Here is an 18,344-nt window from a genome sequence, read left to right as displayed (position 1 = left end):
AATTTCATTCCAATCGGATAAGAAGTGCGCACTCTAGAGGCTCAAGAAGTCAAGACCCAAGATCGGTTTATATGGCAGATATATCAAAACATGGACCGATATGGCCCATTTACAATACCAACCGACCTACACTAATAAGAAGTATTTGTGCAAAATTTCAAGCGGCTAGCTTTACTCCTTCGAAAGTTAGCGTGCTTTCGACAGACAGACGGACGGACGGACAGACGGACGGACATGGCTAGATCGACATAAAATTTCACGACGATCAAGAATATATATACTTTATGGGGTCTCAGACGAATATTTCGAGTAGTTACAATCAGAATGACGAAATTAGTATACCCCCCATCTTATGGTGGAAGGTATAAAAATACCATTAGAATTGGTGCACAGTGATGTGTGCGGCCCAATACGTGTGGCATCGCAAAGTGGTTCGGTTTATTTCGTTACGTTTGTGGACGATTTTTCGCGATATATTTATTTTATGAAGCAAAAACCGCAAGTTTTTGAGACATTTAAAAATCTTTTAAATATGGCTGAAAATCAACCCGGGAAAAGGTTACAAATATTGCGGAGTGATAATGGCTGCGAATACCTCTCCAATGATTTTGATAAGTTTTTAAAGGGACGTGGCATCATACATCAGACAACTGCCAGTTTTACACCACAGCAAAACGGCATTGCCGAACGTGTAAATAGAACCATCATGGAAATGTACAATGGCCAACGCGAATACCCCGAATGGAGTGAAGCTGTTAACACTGCTATCTACGTAAGAAATAAGTCACCAACAAAAGTGCTCGAAAATGTTACACCTTATGAGTGTTGGACCAATAAAAACGACTTAGTGTCTTGCTTTAAAATATTCGGCTGTAATGTAGTGGTTAAAAAAAAAAGCCTGGAAAAAATTTGTTGGAACCAAAGGGAGATGTGTTGACGTTCGTCGGCTACTGTACAACAACAAAAGGCTTCATACTGTACAACAAAAAGACCAAAGCAATTGCAATTTCCAGAGATGTGCTGTTCTTTGAAAACTTGTTTGCAAAAATTGATGAATATAACGAAGAACAAGAGTATAATTGGATGTCCACTCAGAGAGTACAACAAATAAATATGTCACACATCTCAGCTCCACGAGCAATTTCTCCCCAAACGAGCCAGTCAACAACATCAACAACAACACATGATCCAATACTGATGGCCCCACTAATAATACCCCCACCAACAGCAGGCGCAGCAGATAGTGATGAAAAAATGATAGTGATGAAAAAAGAAACGATGGACAGAGAGCCAGTAAATATTTTTTGAGAGAATCTTCATCTGATGCTCTTACTCAAATTTATGAAATGTCTGACGATCCCAAAACTGTGAGCGAGGCGATAAGAGGAGAAGATGTTGATAAATGGAAGGCAGCGATGATGGATGAGTATAAAAGTCCCATAAAGAATTATACATGGGAGTTGGTCGATAAACCCTAAAATAAAAATTTAATCGAAAACAAGTAAAAAGGCGTTAAGTTCGGCCGGGCCGAACTTTGGATACCCACCACCTCAGGAATATACGTAAACCACCTTTCATCAAAATCCGGTGAAAACTGTATACCTGAATTTCGGCGACATCGGATAAAAAATGCACCTTTTATTGGCCTAAAACCGGTCTATATGACAGCTATATCCAAATCTTAACCGATCTGTGCCACATAGAAGAAAGATGTCGAAGGGCCTAAGGCAACTCACTGTTCTAAATTTCGGCGACATCGGACAATAAATGAGCATTTTATGGGCCCAAAACCTGAAATCGAGAGATCGGTCTATATGGCAGCTATATCCAAAATTGGTCCGATCTGCACCAAATTGATGAGGGATATCAAAGGGCCTAACACAATTTACTGTCCCAAATTTCAGCAAAATCGGATAATAAACATGGCTTTCATGGGCCTAAGACCCTAAATCTGAGGATCGGTCTATATGGCAGCTATATCCAAATCTGAACCGATCAGAGCCAAATTGACGAAGGGTGTCGAAGGGCCTAACACAACTCCCTGTCCCAAATTTCAGCAAAATCGGATAATAAATGTGGCTTTTATGGGCCTAAGACCCTAAATCGGAGGATCGGTCTATATGGCAGCTACATCCAAATCTGGACCGATCAGAGCCAAATTGACGAAGGGTGTCAAAGGGCCTAACGCAACTCACTGTCCAAAATTTCAGCAAAATCGGATAATAAATGTGGCTTTTATGGGCCTATGACCTTAAATCCGAGGATCGGTCTATATGACAGCTATATCCAAATCTGAACCGATCAGAGCCAAATTGACGAAGGGTGTCGAAGGGCTTAACACAACTCACTGTCCCAAATTTCAGCAAAATCGAATAATAAATGAGGCTTTTATTGGCCTTAGACCCTAAATCGGAGGATCGGTCTATATGGCAGCTATATCCAAATCTGAACCGATCTGGGCCAAATTAACAGAGGAAGTCGAAAGGTCCAACACAACTCACTGTCCCAAATTTCAGCAAAATCGAATAATAAATGAGGCTTTTATGGGCCTTAGACCATAAATCGGAGGATCGGTCTATATGGCAGCTATATCCAAATCTGAACCGATCTGGGCCAAATTAACAGAGGAAGTCGAAAGGCCTAACACAACTCACTGTCCCAAATTTCACCAAAATCGGATAATAAATGTGGCTTTTATGGGCCTAAGACCCTAAATCGGAGGATCGGTCTATATGGGGGCTATATCAAGATATAGTCCGATATAGCCCATCTTCGAACTTAACCTGCTTATGGACAAAAAAAGAATCTGTGCAAAATTTCAGCTCAATATCTCTATTTTTAAAGGCTGTAGCGTGATTTCAACAGACAGACGGACAGACGGACAGACGGACGGACATGTCTAGATCGTCTTAGATTTTCACGCTGATCAAGAATATATATACTTTATAGGGTCGGAAATGGATATTTCGATGTGTTGCAAACGGAATGACAAAATGAATATACCCCCATCCTTCGGTGGTGGGTATAATAAATGGATTTTTGCAACAAAACGTAAAGCTGATGGGACAATCGATAAGCATAAAGCGAGGCTTGTTGCACTTGGTTGTCTCCAAAAGCAACACTCGATTACAACGACACATTTGCGCCAGCGGTAAGGCATAGTACTATTCGCTTAATATTGTCATTCGCAGCTCGTTTTAAATTACTGTATAATCACATAGACGTAAAATCGGTGTATTTAAATGGAATTTTAAAGGAAAACGTCTATATGCACCAACCAAAAATGTTCGTCAAATAAAGACAAGGTTTGTAAACTAAAGAAATCGATCTGCGGATTGAAACAAGCTGGAAAAAATTGGAATGAGAAAATTAATGAAATTATGACTGCAATCTGTTTTAATCGTTGTTTGACCGATATGTGTGTGTACACTAAAATTTTTATACCCACCACCGAAAGATGGGGGTATATTCATTTTGTCATTCCGTTTGCAACACATCGAAATATCCATTTCCGACCCTATAAAGTATATATATTATTGATCAGCGTAAAAATCTAAGACGATCTAGACATGTCCGTCCGTCTGTCTGTTGAAATCACGCTGCAGTCTTTAAAAATAGAGATATTGAGCTGAAATTTTGCACAGATTCTTTTTTTGTCCTTAAGCAGGTTAAGTTCGAAAATGGACTATATGGGACTATATCTTGATATAGCCCCCATATAGACCGATCCGCCGATTTAGAGTCTTAGGCCCATAAAAGTCACATTTATTATCCGATTTTGTGCAAATTTGGGACAGGGATTTGTGTTAGGCCCTTCGACTTCCTTCGTTAATTTGGCTCAGATCGGTCAAGATTTGGATATAGCTGCCATATAGACCGATCCTCCGATTTAGGGTCTAAGGCCCATAAAAGCCACATTTATTATCCGACTTCGCTGAAATTTGGGACAGGGATTTGTGTTAGGCCCTTCGACTTCCTTCGTTTATTTGGACCAGATCGGTACAGATTTGGATAAAGCTGCCATATAGACCGATCCTCCGATTTAGGGTCTTAGGCCCACAAAAGCCATATTTATTGTCCGATTTTGATGAAATTCGTGACAGTGAATTGTGTTAGGCCCATCGACATCCTTCGTCAATTTGACCCAGATCGGTCCAGATTTGGATATAGCTGCCATATAGACCGATCCTCCGATTTAGGGTCTTAAGCCCATAAAAGCCACATTTATTATCCAATTTTGCTGAAGTTTGGGGCAGTGAGTTGTCTTAGGCCCTTCGACATCTGTCTTCAATTTGGCCCTGTTCGGTTCAGATTTGGATATAGCTGTCATATAGACCGATTTCCTGATTTAAGGTTTTGGGCCCATAAAATGCTAATTTATTGCCCGATGTCGCTGAAATTCGGGACAGTGAGTTAAATTAAGCCCCTAGACATACTTTTGAAATATCGCAAAGATCGGTCCAGATTTGGATATAGCTGCCATATAGACCGATATCTAGGTTTTAGGTTTTGGGGCCATAAAAGACGCATTTATTGTCTGATGTCGCTGAAATTTGAGACAGTGAGTTTAGTTAGGCTCTTCGACGTCCTTCTTCAATTTGGCCCAGATCGGTCTAGATTTAAATATAGCTGTCATATAGACCGACCTCTCGATTTAAGGTTTTGGGACCATAAAAGAGGCATTTATTGTCCGATTTCGCCGAAATTTGGGACATTGCTTTGCGTTAGGCTCTTCGACATTTTTATACAACTTGGCCCAAATCGGTCCAGATTTGGATATAGCTGCCATGTAGACCGATATCTCGATTTAAAGTCTTGGCCCCATAAAAGTCGCATTTATAATCAAATATCATTGAAATTTGACAAAGTCTTATGTTAGGCTTTTCGACATCCGTGTCGTATATGGTTCAGATCGGTTTATTTTAAGATATATCTACTGTACTTATTAGTATTTGGTCAAAATCGGAACATATTTTAATATAACTGATATGGGACATATGTTATGAATTTTTCACCGAATTTTGATGAAAGGCGGTTTACATATATACCCGAGGTGGTGGGTATCCAAAGTTCGGCCCGGCCGAACTTAATGCCTTTTTATTTGTTTAAGACATAATTTTGATCAGTCCAGGGCCACCTTAAATTATTTCTCTGAAGTAAAAAATGTTAATGATTTTTTTTCTACAAAAATTTCAATAAATTTTTCTAAGGACATAATTTCGGCGTAATATTTTTAAAAACAAAATTTCATCACAATTTTTCTTAAACACAACATTTTAATTATTCAGTGTACCATTCTCATCAGCCCCGGTTGGACCTCTCTCGAAATTATTGTTTAAAGAGAACATTTCATTACAATTATTCTTAAAGACAAAATTTTTTTCTAATGACAATATTTTAATGCATTTTAAATTTTCTGAAATAAAACATGGTAATGAAATTTTTTCTAAAAAAATTTCAATGAATTTTTTCTAAGGACATAATTTCAGCGTAATATTTTTAAAAACAAAATTTCATCATAATTTTTCCTAAAGACAACATTTTAATTATTCAGTGTACCATTCTCATCAGCCCTGGTTGGACCCCTCTCGAAATTATTGTTTTAAAGAAAAAATTTCATTACAATTATTCTTAAAGACCAAATTTAAATAAAATTTTTTCTAAAGACAACATTTTAATGCATTTTTTTTTTCTAAAGACTATATTTCGGTGAAAATTTTTCTAAAGACATACTTTTGCCTAGCCTACCTTGAAATTATTGTATAAGCCAAAGTTTCAATAAAATTTGGTGTGCCTGGTTAATGCAGTTTGCGACACTACATTTAACATAAGCATTAAAAAATTTTAAAGTTTTTTATAACGCTCTTCTCTCCCAAATAGAAATGGAATTTCTGTCCCAAATAGAAATGGAATTTCATAATTTACAATACAGTATTTATGGTAATTTATACGAAGCTCATAGTGACTTTGAATTGAAATCTATCTATCAATAGCAAGCAGCGTTGATTCTAGTAGAAATTTATTGGTTCTGTGCCCTTTGACCATAGTTTTGGACGCAATATATTTTCAAAATTTTTAAAATAAAAATTTTGAATTTTTGATTTTCTTCAAAAAAAAAAAAAATGTTTTTTACAATGGAAAGAACACTTAACGCCTTAAGTAAGAAAATGTGTCAAAATAATAGTAGTCAGCAGACTTTTATCTATGAGTTCAAGTTTAACATTACACTTACGGTTGCCGCTAGGACATTTGTCATTATTTATTTATTTCATCTACGGAGTAAAAATTAGTGGGCAAAGAAAGAGAAATGTCTACAACTGCAGTGGAAATCTCTTCGTATTTCAGATTTTTAATTCTAGCACCTTTTCCTATTTTATCCCCAACAAGTAAAAGCGTGCTAAGTTCGGCCGGGCCGAATCTTATATACCCTCCACCATGGATCGCATTTGTCGTGTTCTTTTCCCGGCATCTCTTCTTAGGCAAAAACAAGTAAAACGGCGTTAAGTTCGGCCGGGCCGAACTTTGGATACCCACCACCTCGGGAATATATGTAAACCACCTTTCATCAAAATTCGGTGGAAATTTCATACCTTATGTCCCATGTCAGTTATATCAAAATATGTTCCGATTTGGACCAAATACTAAAAGTACACTAGCTATATCTAAAAATAAACCGATCTGAACCATATACGACACGGATGTCGAAGCCTAACACAAGTCACTGTGCCAAATTTCAGTGAAATCGGATTATAAATGCGCCTTTTATGGGGCCAAGACCTTAAATCGCGATATCGGCCTATATGGCAGCTATATTCAAATCTCGACCGATCTGGGCAAAATTTAAGAAGGACTTCGAAGAGCCTAACCAAACTCACTGTCTCAAATTTCAGCGACATCGGACAATAAATGCGTCTTTTATGGCCCCAAAAGCTAAAACGTAGATATCGGTCTATATGGCAGCTATATCCAAATCTGAACCGATCTGTGCGATATTACAGAAGTATGTCAAGGGATTTAACTTAACTTACTGTCCCAAATTTTGGCGACATCGGATAATATATAAGCATTTTATGGGCCCAAAACCATAAATCAAGAAATCGGTCTATATGGCAGCTATATCCAAATCTGAACCGATCTGGGCCAAATTGAAGAAAGATGTCGAAAGGCATAACACAACTCACTGTCCCAAATTTCAGCAAGATCGGATAATAAATGTGGCTTTTATGGGACTTAGACCCTAAATCGGATGATCGGTCTATATGTCAGCTATATCCAAATCTGGACCGATCTGAGCCAAATTCACGGAAGATGTCGAAGGTCCTAACACAACTCACTGTCTCAAATTTCAGCAAAATCGGATAATAAATGTGGGTTTTATGGGCCTTAGACCCTAAATTGGCATATCGGTCTATATGGCAGCTATATCCTAATCTGGACCGATCTAAGCCAAATTGACGGAGGATGTCGAAGGGCCTAACGCAACTCATTGTCTCAAATTGCAGCAAAATCGGATAATAAATCTGGCTTTTATGGGACTTAGACCCTAAATCGCATGATCGGTCTATATGGCAGCTATATCCAAATCTGGACCGATCTCAGCCAAATTCACGGAGGATGTCGAAGGGCCTAACACAACTCACTGTCCCAAATTTCAGCAAAATCGGATAATAAATGTGGCTTTTATGGGACTTAGACCCTAAATCGGATGATCGATCTATATGGCAGCTATATCCAAATCTGGACCGATCTGAGCCAAATTTACGGAGGATGTTGAAGGGTCTAACACAACTCACTGTCCCAAATTTCAGCAAAATCGGATAATAAATGTGGCTTTTATTGGCCTAAGACCCTAAATCGGCCGATCGGTCTATATGGGGGCTATATCAAGATATAGTCCGATATAGCCCATCTTCGAACTTAACCTGCTTATGGACAAAAAAAGAATCTGTGCAAAGTTTCAGCTAAATATCTCTATTTTTAAAGGCTGTAGCGTGATTTCAACAGACAGACGGACAGACGGACGGACATGTCTAGATCGTCTTAGATTTTTACGCTGATCAAGAATATATATACTTTATAGGGTCGGAAATGGATATTTCGATGTGTTGCAAACGGAATGACAAAATGAATATACCCCCATCCTTCGGTGGTGGGTATAAAAAAAGGATATAAGAAAAGATTTGCTCTGCTATTAGAGCGATATCAAGATATCGTCCGGTTTGGACCACAATTAAATTATATGTTGGAGACCTGTGTAAAATTTCAGCCAATTCGTATAAGAATTGCGCCCATTGGGGCACACGAAGTAAAATAGAGAGAACGATTTATATGGGATCTGTATCGGGCTATAGACCGATTCAGACCATAATAAACACGTTTGTTAATGGTTATAAGAGAATCCGTCGTACAAAATTTCATGCAAATCGGATAATAATTGCGACATCTAGAGGCTCAAGAAGTCAAGATCCCAGATCGGTTTATATGGCAGCTATATCAGGTTATGAACCGACTTGTACTTTATTTTATATAGTTGTTGAAAGTAACAATAAAAAACGTCTTGCGAAATTTCAGCCAAATCGGATAGAAATTGAGCCCTCTAGAAGTTCAAGAAGTCAAGTCCCCAGATTTGTTTATATGACAGCTATATCAGGTTATGAACCGATTTTAACCATATTTGGCACAGTTGTTGGATATCATAACAAAATACTACGTGCCAAAATTCATTCAAATTGGATAAGAATTGCGCCCTCTAAAAGCTCAAGAAGTCAAGACCCAAGATCGGTTTATATGGCAGCTATATCAGGTTATGGACCGATTTGAACCATACTTAGCACAGTTGTTCGATATCATAACAAAACACGTCGTGCAAAATTTCATCCCAATCGGATAAGAATTGCGCACTCTAGAGGCTCAAGAAGTCAAGACCCAAGATCGGTTTATATGGCAGCTATATCAAAACATGGACCGATATGGCCCATTTACAATACCAACCGACCTACACTAATAAGAAGTATTTGTGCAAAATTTCAAGCGGCTAGCTTTACTCCTTCGGAAGTTAGCGTGCTTTCGACAGACAGACGGACGGACGGACGGACGGACGGACAGACGGACGGACATGGCTAGATCGACATAAAATTTCACTGCGATCAAGAATATATATACTTTATGGGGTCTCAGACGAATATTTCGAGTAGTTACAAACAGAATGACGAAATTAGTATACCCCCCATCTTATGGTGGAGGGTATAATAAATTAGGAAAACTTTAGGACTCATAAAGATATGATGCAAATTATAGGTATATACGGCAATAGTTGGAAGCATTTTTAAATGACATATTGTCCATCAAAAACGTATAAGCGGCATCATTTAAGTAGAACGAACGCTCGTCGTAATAATTGGTCAAAATTTATTTTTTTTAATATTTAACATTTATAGAAATTTATATGAAAGAAAAAATGTCATAAAAATACTGAAGCAGATTCGCCAAAACTATCACTACAACTATGAAGCCTTTGAAAGATTAGGATCGGCCTATAGTCTGTTGGCAAACATTAAAAAAATTAAGCTATATATTTAACCAAACGTTACCGCCGATGGGCCAGTTCCTGCACCCTGTAGCGACCACAAGTTTCAAACAAGTAAAAGCGTGCTAAGTTCGGCCTGCCGAATCGTATATACCCTCCACCATGGAGCGCATTTGACGAGTTCTTATCCCGGCATATCTTCTTAGGCAAAAAATGATATAAGAAAAGATTTGCTCTGCTATTAGAGCGATATCGTGATATGATCCGGTTAAGACCACTATTAAATTATATGTTGGAGACCTGTGTAAAATGTCAGCCAATTCGAATAAGAATTGAGCCTTTTGGGGGCTCAAGAAGTAAAATAGAGAGATCGATTTATATGGGAGCTGTATCGGGCTATAGACCGATTCAGACCATAATAAACACGTATGTTGATGGTCATAACAGGATCCGTCGTACAAAATTTCAGGCAAATCGGATAATAATTGCGACCTCTAAAGGTTCAAGAAGTCAAGATCCCAGATCGGTTTTTATGGCAACTATATCAGGTTATAAACCGATTAAAATCATACTTGGCACAGTTGTTGGACATCATAAAAAAACACGTCGTGCAAAATTTTATTCCAATCGGATAAGAATTGCGCTCTCTAGAGGCTCAAGAAGTCAAGTCCTAAGATCTGTTTATATGCCAGCTATATCAGGTTATGGACCGATTTGAACCATACTTGGCACAGTTGTTGGATATCATAACAAAACACGTGGTGCAAAATTTCATTCTTATCGGATAAGAATTGCGCACCCCAGAGGCTCAAGAAGTCAAGACCCAAGATCGGTTTATATGACAGCTATACCAGTTTATGGACCGATTTGAACCATACTTAGCACAGTTGTTAGAAGTAATACTAAAACACTATGTGCAAAATTTCATTCAAATCGGATAAGAATTGCGCCCTCTAGAAGCTCAAGAAATCGAGACCCAAGATCGGTTTATATGGCAGCTATATCAAAACATGGACCGATATGGCACATTTACAATACCAACCGACCTACAGCAATAAGAAGTATTCGTGCAAAATTTCAAGCGGCTAGCTTTACTCTTTCGGAAGTTAGCGTGCTTTCGACAGACAGACGGACGGACGGACATGGCTAGGTCGACATAAAATGTCGCGACGATCAAGAATATATATACTTTATGAGGTCTCAGACGAATATTTCGAGTAGTTACAAACAGAATGACGAAATTAGTATACCCCCCATCCTATGGTGGAGGGTATAAAAAGTTTGAGGTATATTTTCCAACCTCACAGCAGCGGCATAATTTTGGGTAAATTTCGATTTATAAGAAATGTGGGGTGCCGCCCCCAAAATAAAATCCTGGCTACGTCCTTGATGGGAGCTACATCTAAATCTGAACCAATTTCGTCCAAACTATTTAGTCGTTATGGAAAGCGTTGTACAAAATTTTGGCAAGATTGGTCAATATATGCGCTTGCAGTGGCTCTGGGAGTGAAAATCAGGCCGATATATATATATATGATAGCTATATCTAAATCCGAACCAATTTCTATGAAATTGACCAGTAATGTGGAGAGTCACAAAGAAATTCTTCCTGTCAAATTTCGAGAGAATCGGCTGACAAATGAGCACTTTGTTACCATATCCCTCAAAATCGGACGAACATATATAAGAGAGCTATATCCAAATCTGAATCGATTTGAATTTATTAAGCGATTCGCTGAAATTTGGAACAGCGAAATCCGGCTCTGCCGAACTGAAAGCCTTTTTAATTGTTTCGCTGCAACTTCATTTCAACAAATATCGATAGGATATATCCTTGGTGGTGGATACCCTAATCCGCCGAATAAAAGACATTTTTACCTGCTGGATTAGATAAATATTTCTGTTTCAAAAACTATTTGCAATTTGGATTTTTTCAGATTTTTTCAAATCTTCCTTATTCAGAGAATTCCAGGGTTTTTCGCTTATTTTACAGCCTTATTTTGAGTCAATTCCTGAAAATTCTACTTTCGTTGTCTAAGGCACACGTTGTTAAGGAAAATAAAATACGTAGTCAATTCAATGCCAAATTTTGTTGTGAGAAATACAACTAAAAGGCCTTAATGTCAAAAAGATTATTCTTAATGACAGAAATATGAAATTTCCACACCTACATTCCTGACAACTATAATACTTGCCATGGCAGTTGTATGCATGTGATTTTTGTGATTATTGAAAAAATATTTTGCTATTTAGAATAAAATCTCGGATTGAGGGAGGGAAAGTAGGTAAACAAAAGGCAATCAAATGCTTCATAATAAAAGCCTTTGTGATATTTCAAAGTGAGCAGCAATAAAATAAACATTTTATGGCTGATCACCATAGAGGCGAGCAACAATGTCACAGCCGCACGTACCAACGAGTGTGGGTAAAAGGGTGAATGGGGTATGTGGTTGAGGTATTCAGTTGAAAAATAAAAAAAAGATAAAGGTTAACTTTCTCAAATTGTTATTCGGTACTCGGAGTTTTTATAATTTATTTTCATTATATTTTATTTGTGTTGTTGTGTTGCCAGGTTGGTTTGGGATAGCTTCCCCTTTGCAGCAAGCTTGGGTTGCCTTGGTGGTCTTACCCAACCTTGCGAACAATGAATGCTTATGATACCCTTGCCCTCCCTATCACCCCCTTGGCATTGTGCAAGATGGGAAGAAGGCCTTTGATTTGCCTTAAAATTCGCATTCGCATATTGTAACGTATTATTGCCACGGCAACAAACTGTTGCGTTGCCACGGCAACACAGGACCCAAAGCAAATGGTTTGAGCTTGAGAGGCAGCACCAAAATGCAGCCTCATACTCTCAAACACCGCCACAAAGCAAGCACGCATATTCTGCTTCACATATAGAGAGCAGCATTTAAATATTGCTCAAACTCAAACACTCGCATCTACACACACACAAGCACACTAACATATAGCATTTGCATGCATCTATCTCTACAATGCCAACGTGTCATAACTGAGCTGTGGAGACTATAAATGCGAGTTCTCTCTCACTCGTTCTCTCATCATTCATTGGAAGTTGTTTTGCCTTCACCATTACTTTTTTTGCCTTTTAACTACCATTTTCTGTCTCTTTTACTCGTTACCAATATTTGCTGAGAGTTAAAAATTCTGTATATTTACTCAGTTCGTGTCTGTTTTCGACTCCACACAATGAGAACAGAACGAAAGTTTGAGTGTGCGTGTATTTGTCCCCCATTTAAAATGAAACTGCCTACAAATATGGGCAGTTTAAAAATTGTGGTAAATATGTTGTAGCAGCTGACCCTTTAGGCATAAATTGAAAAAGTGAATCAATGGATCAATGAATGTGTGAATTTGTTTGTAACAACCAGAAGGAATGTAGATATACCCATTGGTAATTATACCGATCGACTCAGAATCACTTTACTGTGGTTCGAAATCAAAAAATTCTCTAAAGGATAAATATATTGCAGATTTGTTTTTGGACAATTTAGGTCAATTAGGAGTTAAGGGACCCATTCATAAGTATACCGATCGACTCAGAATCACTTCCTGTGCAAAGTACAGGTGGCAATTTTCATCCGATCGTCTTCAAATTTGGAACAAGTATTTTCTTGGAATCCGTTCAGATTTGGATATAGTCGTCCGATTTGAGCTAAAATTGCAATTATGTCGTCATTTGTAAACCGATTCTCACGAAATTTTGCATTAGTGATTAGCTTATGAGTCTCGATATTATTGGTAAATTTCATAGAAATCGGATCAGATTTAGATATAGCTTTCATATATATGTTCGTCCGATTTGGGCTAAAATTGCAATTATATCGTCATTTGTAAACCGATTCTTACGTCATTTTGCATTAGTGATTCTCTTACAAGTCTCGACACTATTGGTGAGTTTCATAGAAATCGGTCCTGATTTAGATATAGAGCCCATATATACATATGTTCGTCCGATTTAGGCTAAAATTGCAATTATATCATCATTGTATATTCCGATCGGCCGAACTTTACGCCTTTTTATTTGTTTGTTTTCGTATTGGTTATCTACATTCAAAATCATATTTCAAAGCTACACTTGGGATACCACATATTTAAAGATCCGCGGATTCACCTGTGTCTATCTCAATTCGAGGATAAAAAGTGTACTCTACCAAGGTTCTATTCTATCCTTATCGGCCTTCATATATTATTTTAATTCCTTATTTTTGGTTAGGATAGGGGGAGGGTGATTACCCTCTGACATATAATTTCATTTGAGTACAATACTTTCCCTGTCATCCTATATGACAGTTTGCTGTGGGAGGAGAGGATCGGACCCATTGACGCTAAGATAGGGTAGCATACAAAATTTCGCTTAAATCGGTGCACCCATCTCCGATATCTGCATGGAGGTTCCGCCACCCCCATCGGATATCAAAAAATGTAGTAACCCATTTTCACCGGGGTCTCGAACTCTGCCATCTTTGAAAATTTCATGAGAATCGGTTCATCCGTTTTTGAGTCTATACGGAACAGAAAAACAAACTAACAAACAAACAAGTAAAGAGGCGGTAAGTTCGGCCGGGCCGAACTTTGGATACCTACCCCCTCGGGTATATATGTAAACCACCTTTCGTCAAAATCCGGTGAAAAATGCATACCTTATGTCCCATAGCAGCTATGATCCGATTGGACCAAATACTAATAAGTACAAGTCATTGTTCAATTGTGTATAACAAACCAATCTGAACCATATACGACTCGGATGTCGAAAAGCCTAACATAAGTCGGATTATGAATGCGCCTTTTATGGAGCCAAGACTTTAAATCAATATATCAGTCTATATGGCAGCTATATCCAAATCTGGACCGATCTGAGCCAAGTTGAAGAAGTATGTCATAGGGCCTAACACAACCCACAGTCCTTAATTTCGGCGACATCAAACAATAAATGCGCCTTTTATAGGCCCAAAATCTTAAATCGACAGATCGGTCTATATGACAGCTATATGCAAATCTTGTTCGATCTGGGCCAAATTGCAGAAATATGTCGAGGGGCTTTACTTAACTCACTGTACCAAATTTCGGCGACATCGGACAATAAATACGCCTTTTATAGACCCAAAACTTTAAATCGAGAAAATTGTCAATATGGAAGATGTATTCAAATCTGGACCGATCTGGGCCAAATTGAAGAAGGATGTTGAAGAGCCTAATACAACTCACTGTCCTAAATTTCGGCGAAATCGGACAATAAATGCGCTATATCCAAATCTGTACCGATCTGTGCCATATTGCAAAATGATATCAAGGGACTAAACCTAACTCACTGTCCCAGATTTCAACAAAGTCGCATAATAATAAATGTGGCTTTTGTGAGCCTAAGACCATACACCGGCAGATCGGTCTATATGGCAGCTATATCCAAATCTGAACCGATCTGGGCCAAATTGACGAAGAATGTTGAAGGGCCTAACACAACTCACTGTCCAAACTTCAGCAAAATCGGATAGTAAATGTGGCTTGTATGGGCTTAAGACCCCAAATCGGAGGATCGGTCTATATGGCAGCTATATCCAAATCTGTACCGATCTGGGTCAAATTGACGAAGGATGTCTATGGGCCTAACACAATTCACTGTCTCGAATTTCATCACAATCGGATAATAAATATGGTTTTTGTGGGCCTAAGACCCTAAATCGGAGGATCGGTCTATATGGCAGCTATATCCAAATCTGGACCGATCTGGTCCAAATTAACGAGGAAAGTCGAAGGGCCTAACACAAATACCTGCCCCAAATTTCAGCAAAATCGTATAATAAATGAGGCTATTATGGCCCTAAGACCCTAAATCGGCGGATCGGTCTATATGGGGGCTATATCAAGATATAGTCCGATATAGCCCATCTTCGAACTTAACCTGCTTATGGGCAGAAAAAGAGTCTGTGCAAAATTTCAGCTCAATATCTCTTTTTTTAAAGACTGTAGCGTGATTTCAACAGACAGACGGACGGACATGTGTAGATCGTCTTAGATTTTTACGCTGATCAAGAATATATATACTTTATAGGGTCGGAAATGGATATTTCGATGTGTTGCAAACGGAATGACAAAATGGATATACCCCCATCCGTCTGTGGTGGGTATAAAAATGTAGTACCCCATTTTCACCGGGGTCTCGAACTCTACCATCTTTGAAAATTTCATGAGAATCGGTTCATCCGTTTTTATACCCTCCACCATAAGATGGGGGGTATACTAATTTCGTCATTCTGTTTGTAACTACTCGAAATATTCGTCTGAGACCCCATAAAGTATATATATTCTTGATCGTCGTGACATTTTATGTCGATCTAGCCATGTCCGTCCGTCTGTCCGTCCGTCTGTCTGTCGAAAGCACGCTAAATTCCGAAGGAGTAAAGCTAGTCGCTTAAAATTTTGCACAAATAGTTCTTATTAGTGTAGGTCGGTTGGTATTGTAAATGGGCCATATCGGTCCATGTTTTGATATAGCTGCCATATAAACCGATCTTGGGTCTTGACTTCTTGAGCCTCTAGAGTGCGCAATTCTTATCCGATTGGGATGACATTTGTTGCACGATGTGTTTTGTTATGATATCCAACAACTGTGCCGAGTATGGTTCAAATCAGTCCATAACCTGATATAGCTGCCATATAAACCGATCTTGGGTCTTGACTTCTTGAGCCTCTAGAGTGCGCAATTCTTATCCGATTGGAATGGAATTTCGCACGACGTGTTTTGTTATGATACCCAACAACTGTGCCAAGTATGGTTTAAATCGGTCCACAACCTGATATAGCTGCCATATAAACCGATCTTGGGTCTTGACTTCTTGATCCTCTAGAGTGCGCAATTCTTATCCGATTGGAATGGAATTTCGCACGACGTGTTTTGTTATGATACCCAACAACTGTGCCAAGTATGGTTCAAATCGGTCCATAACCTGATATAGCTGTCATATAAACAGATTTGGGGATTTGACTTCTTGAGCTTCTAGAGGGCGCAATTCTTATCCGATTGGCATGAAATTTTGCGCGAATTTCGCACGACGTGCTTTGTTATGATATCCAACAACTGTGCCAAGTATGGTTCAAATCGATTCATAATCTGATATAGCTGCCATATAAACCGATCTTGGGTCTTAACTTCTTGAGCCTCTAGAGTGCACAATTATTATCCGATTTGCCTGAAACTATGTACGACGGATTCTCTCTTGACCATTAACATACGTGTTTATTATGGTCTGAATCGGTCTATAGCCCCATACAGCTCCCATATAAATCGATCTCTCTATTTTACTTCTTGAGCCCCCAAAGGGCGCAATTCTTATTCGAATTGGCTGACATTTTACACTGGTCTCCAACATATAATTTAATTGTGGTTCAAACCGAACCATATCTTGATATCGCTCTAATAGCAGAGCAAATCTTTTCTTATATCCTTTATTGCCTAAGAAGAGATGCCGGGAGAAGAACTCGGCAAATGCGATCCATGGTGGAGGGTATATAAGATTCGGCCCAGCCGAACTTAGCACGCTCTTACTTGTTGAGTCTATACGGAACAGACAAACAAACTAACAAACAAACAAGTAAAGAGGCAGTAAGTTCGGCCGGGCCGAACTTTGGATATGCAAACCACCTTTCGTCACAATCCGGTGAAAAATGCATACCTCATGTCCCATAGCAGCTATGTTCCGATTGGACCAAATACTAATAAGTACAACTCATTGTTCAATTGTGTATAACAAAATATTGGTCTTTTTATTAGCTATATCTAAAAATAAACCAATCTGAACCATATACGACTCGGATGTCGAAAAGCCTAACATAAGTCGGATTATGAATGAAATCGGATTTTTATGGAGCCAAGACTTTAAATCAATATATCAGTCTATATGGCAGCTATATCCAAATCTGGACCGATCTGAGCCAAGTTGAAGAAGTATGTCATAGGGCCTAACACAACCCACAGTCCTTAATTTCGGCGACATCAAACAATAAATGCGCCTTTTATAGGCCCAAAATCTTAAATCGACAGATCGGTCTATATGACAGCTATATGCAAATCTTGTTCGATCTGGGCCAAATTGCAGAAATATGTCGAGGGGCTTTACTTAACTCACTGTACCAAATTTCGGCGACATCGGACAATAAATACGCCTTTTATAGACCCAAAACTTTAAATCGAGAAAATTGTCAATATGGAAGATGTATTCAAATCTGGACCGATCTGGGCCAAATTGAAGAAGGATGTTGAAGAGCCTAATACAACTCACTGTCCTAAATTTCGGCGAAATCGGACAATAAATGCGCTATATCCAAATCTGTACCGATCTGTGCCATATTGCAAAATGATATCAAGGGACTAAACCTAACTCACTGTCCCAGATTTCAACAAAGTCGCATAATAATAAATGTGGCTTTTGTGAGCCTAAGACCATACACCGGCAGATCGGTCTATATGGCAGCTATATCCAAATCTGAACCGATCTGGGCCAAATTGACGAAGAATGTTGAAGGGCCTAACACAACTCACTGTGCCAAATTTCAGCAAAATCGGATGATAAATGTGGCTTTTATGGGCCTAAGACCCTAAATCGGAGGATCGGTCTATATGGCAGCTATATCCAAATCTGAACCGATCTAGACCAAATTGAAGAAATATGTCAAAGGGCTTAACACAACTCACTGTCAAAATTTCAGCAAAGTCGGATAAGGAATGTGGCTTTTATGAGCCTTAGACCCTAAATCGGAGGAGCGGTCTATATGGCAGCTATATCCAAATCTGGATAGA

General features: G+C 38.6%; 1 protein-coding gene across 1 annotated transcript in view; it reads left to right on the top strand.

Annotated features, from left to right (window-relative positions):
• Nucleotides 1–532: 532 nt before the first annotated feature.
• LOC131995647 (uncharacterized) overlaps nucleotides 533–18,344 on the top strand; it is a 47,798-nt gene continuing 29,986 nt past the window's right edge. Inside the window, exons 1-2 of the mRNA XM_059364441.1 lie at nucleotides 533–772; nucleotides 925–1,293. Coding sequence (XP_059220424.1) covers nucleotides 533–772; nucleotides 925–1,293 — 609 coding nt within the window. The remainder of the gene's footprint in view (nucleotides 773–924; nucleotides 1,294–18,344) is intronic.

This window comes from Stomoxys calcitrans, chromosome 1 (genome assembly GCF_963082655.1).
Source record: "Stomoxys calcitrans chromosome 1, idStoCalc2.1, whole genome shotgun sequence".
NCBI lineage: Eukaryota > Metazoa > Arthropoda > Insecta > Diptera > Muscidae > Stomoxys > Stomoxys calcitrans.
The sequence above is the reverse complement of the archived record's forward strand: the minus strand, read 5'-3'. Positions and strand labels throughout refer to the sequence as shown.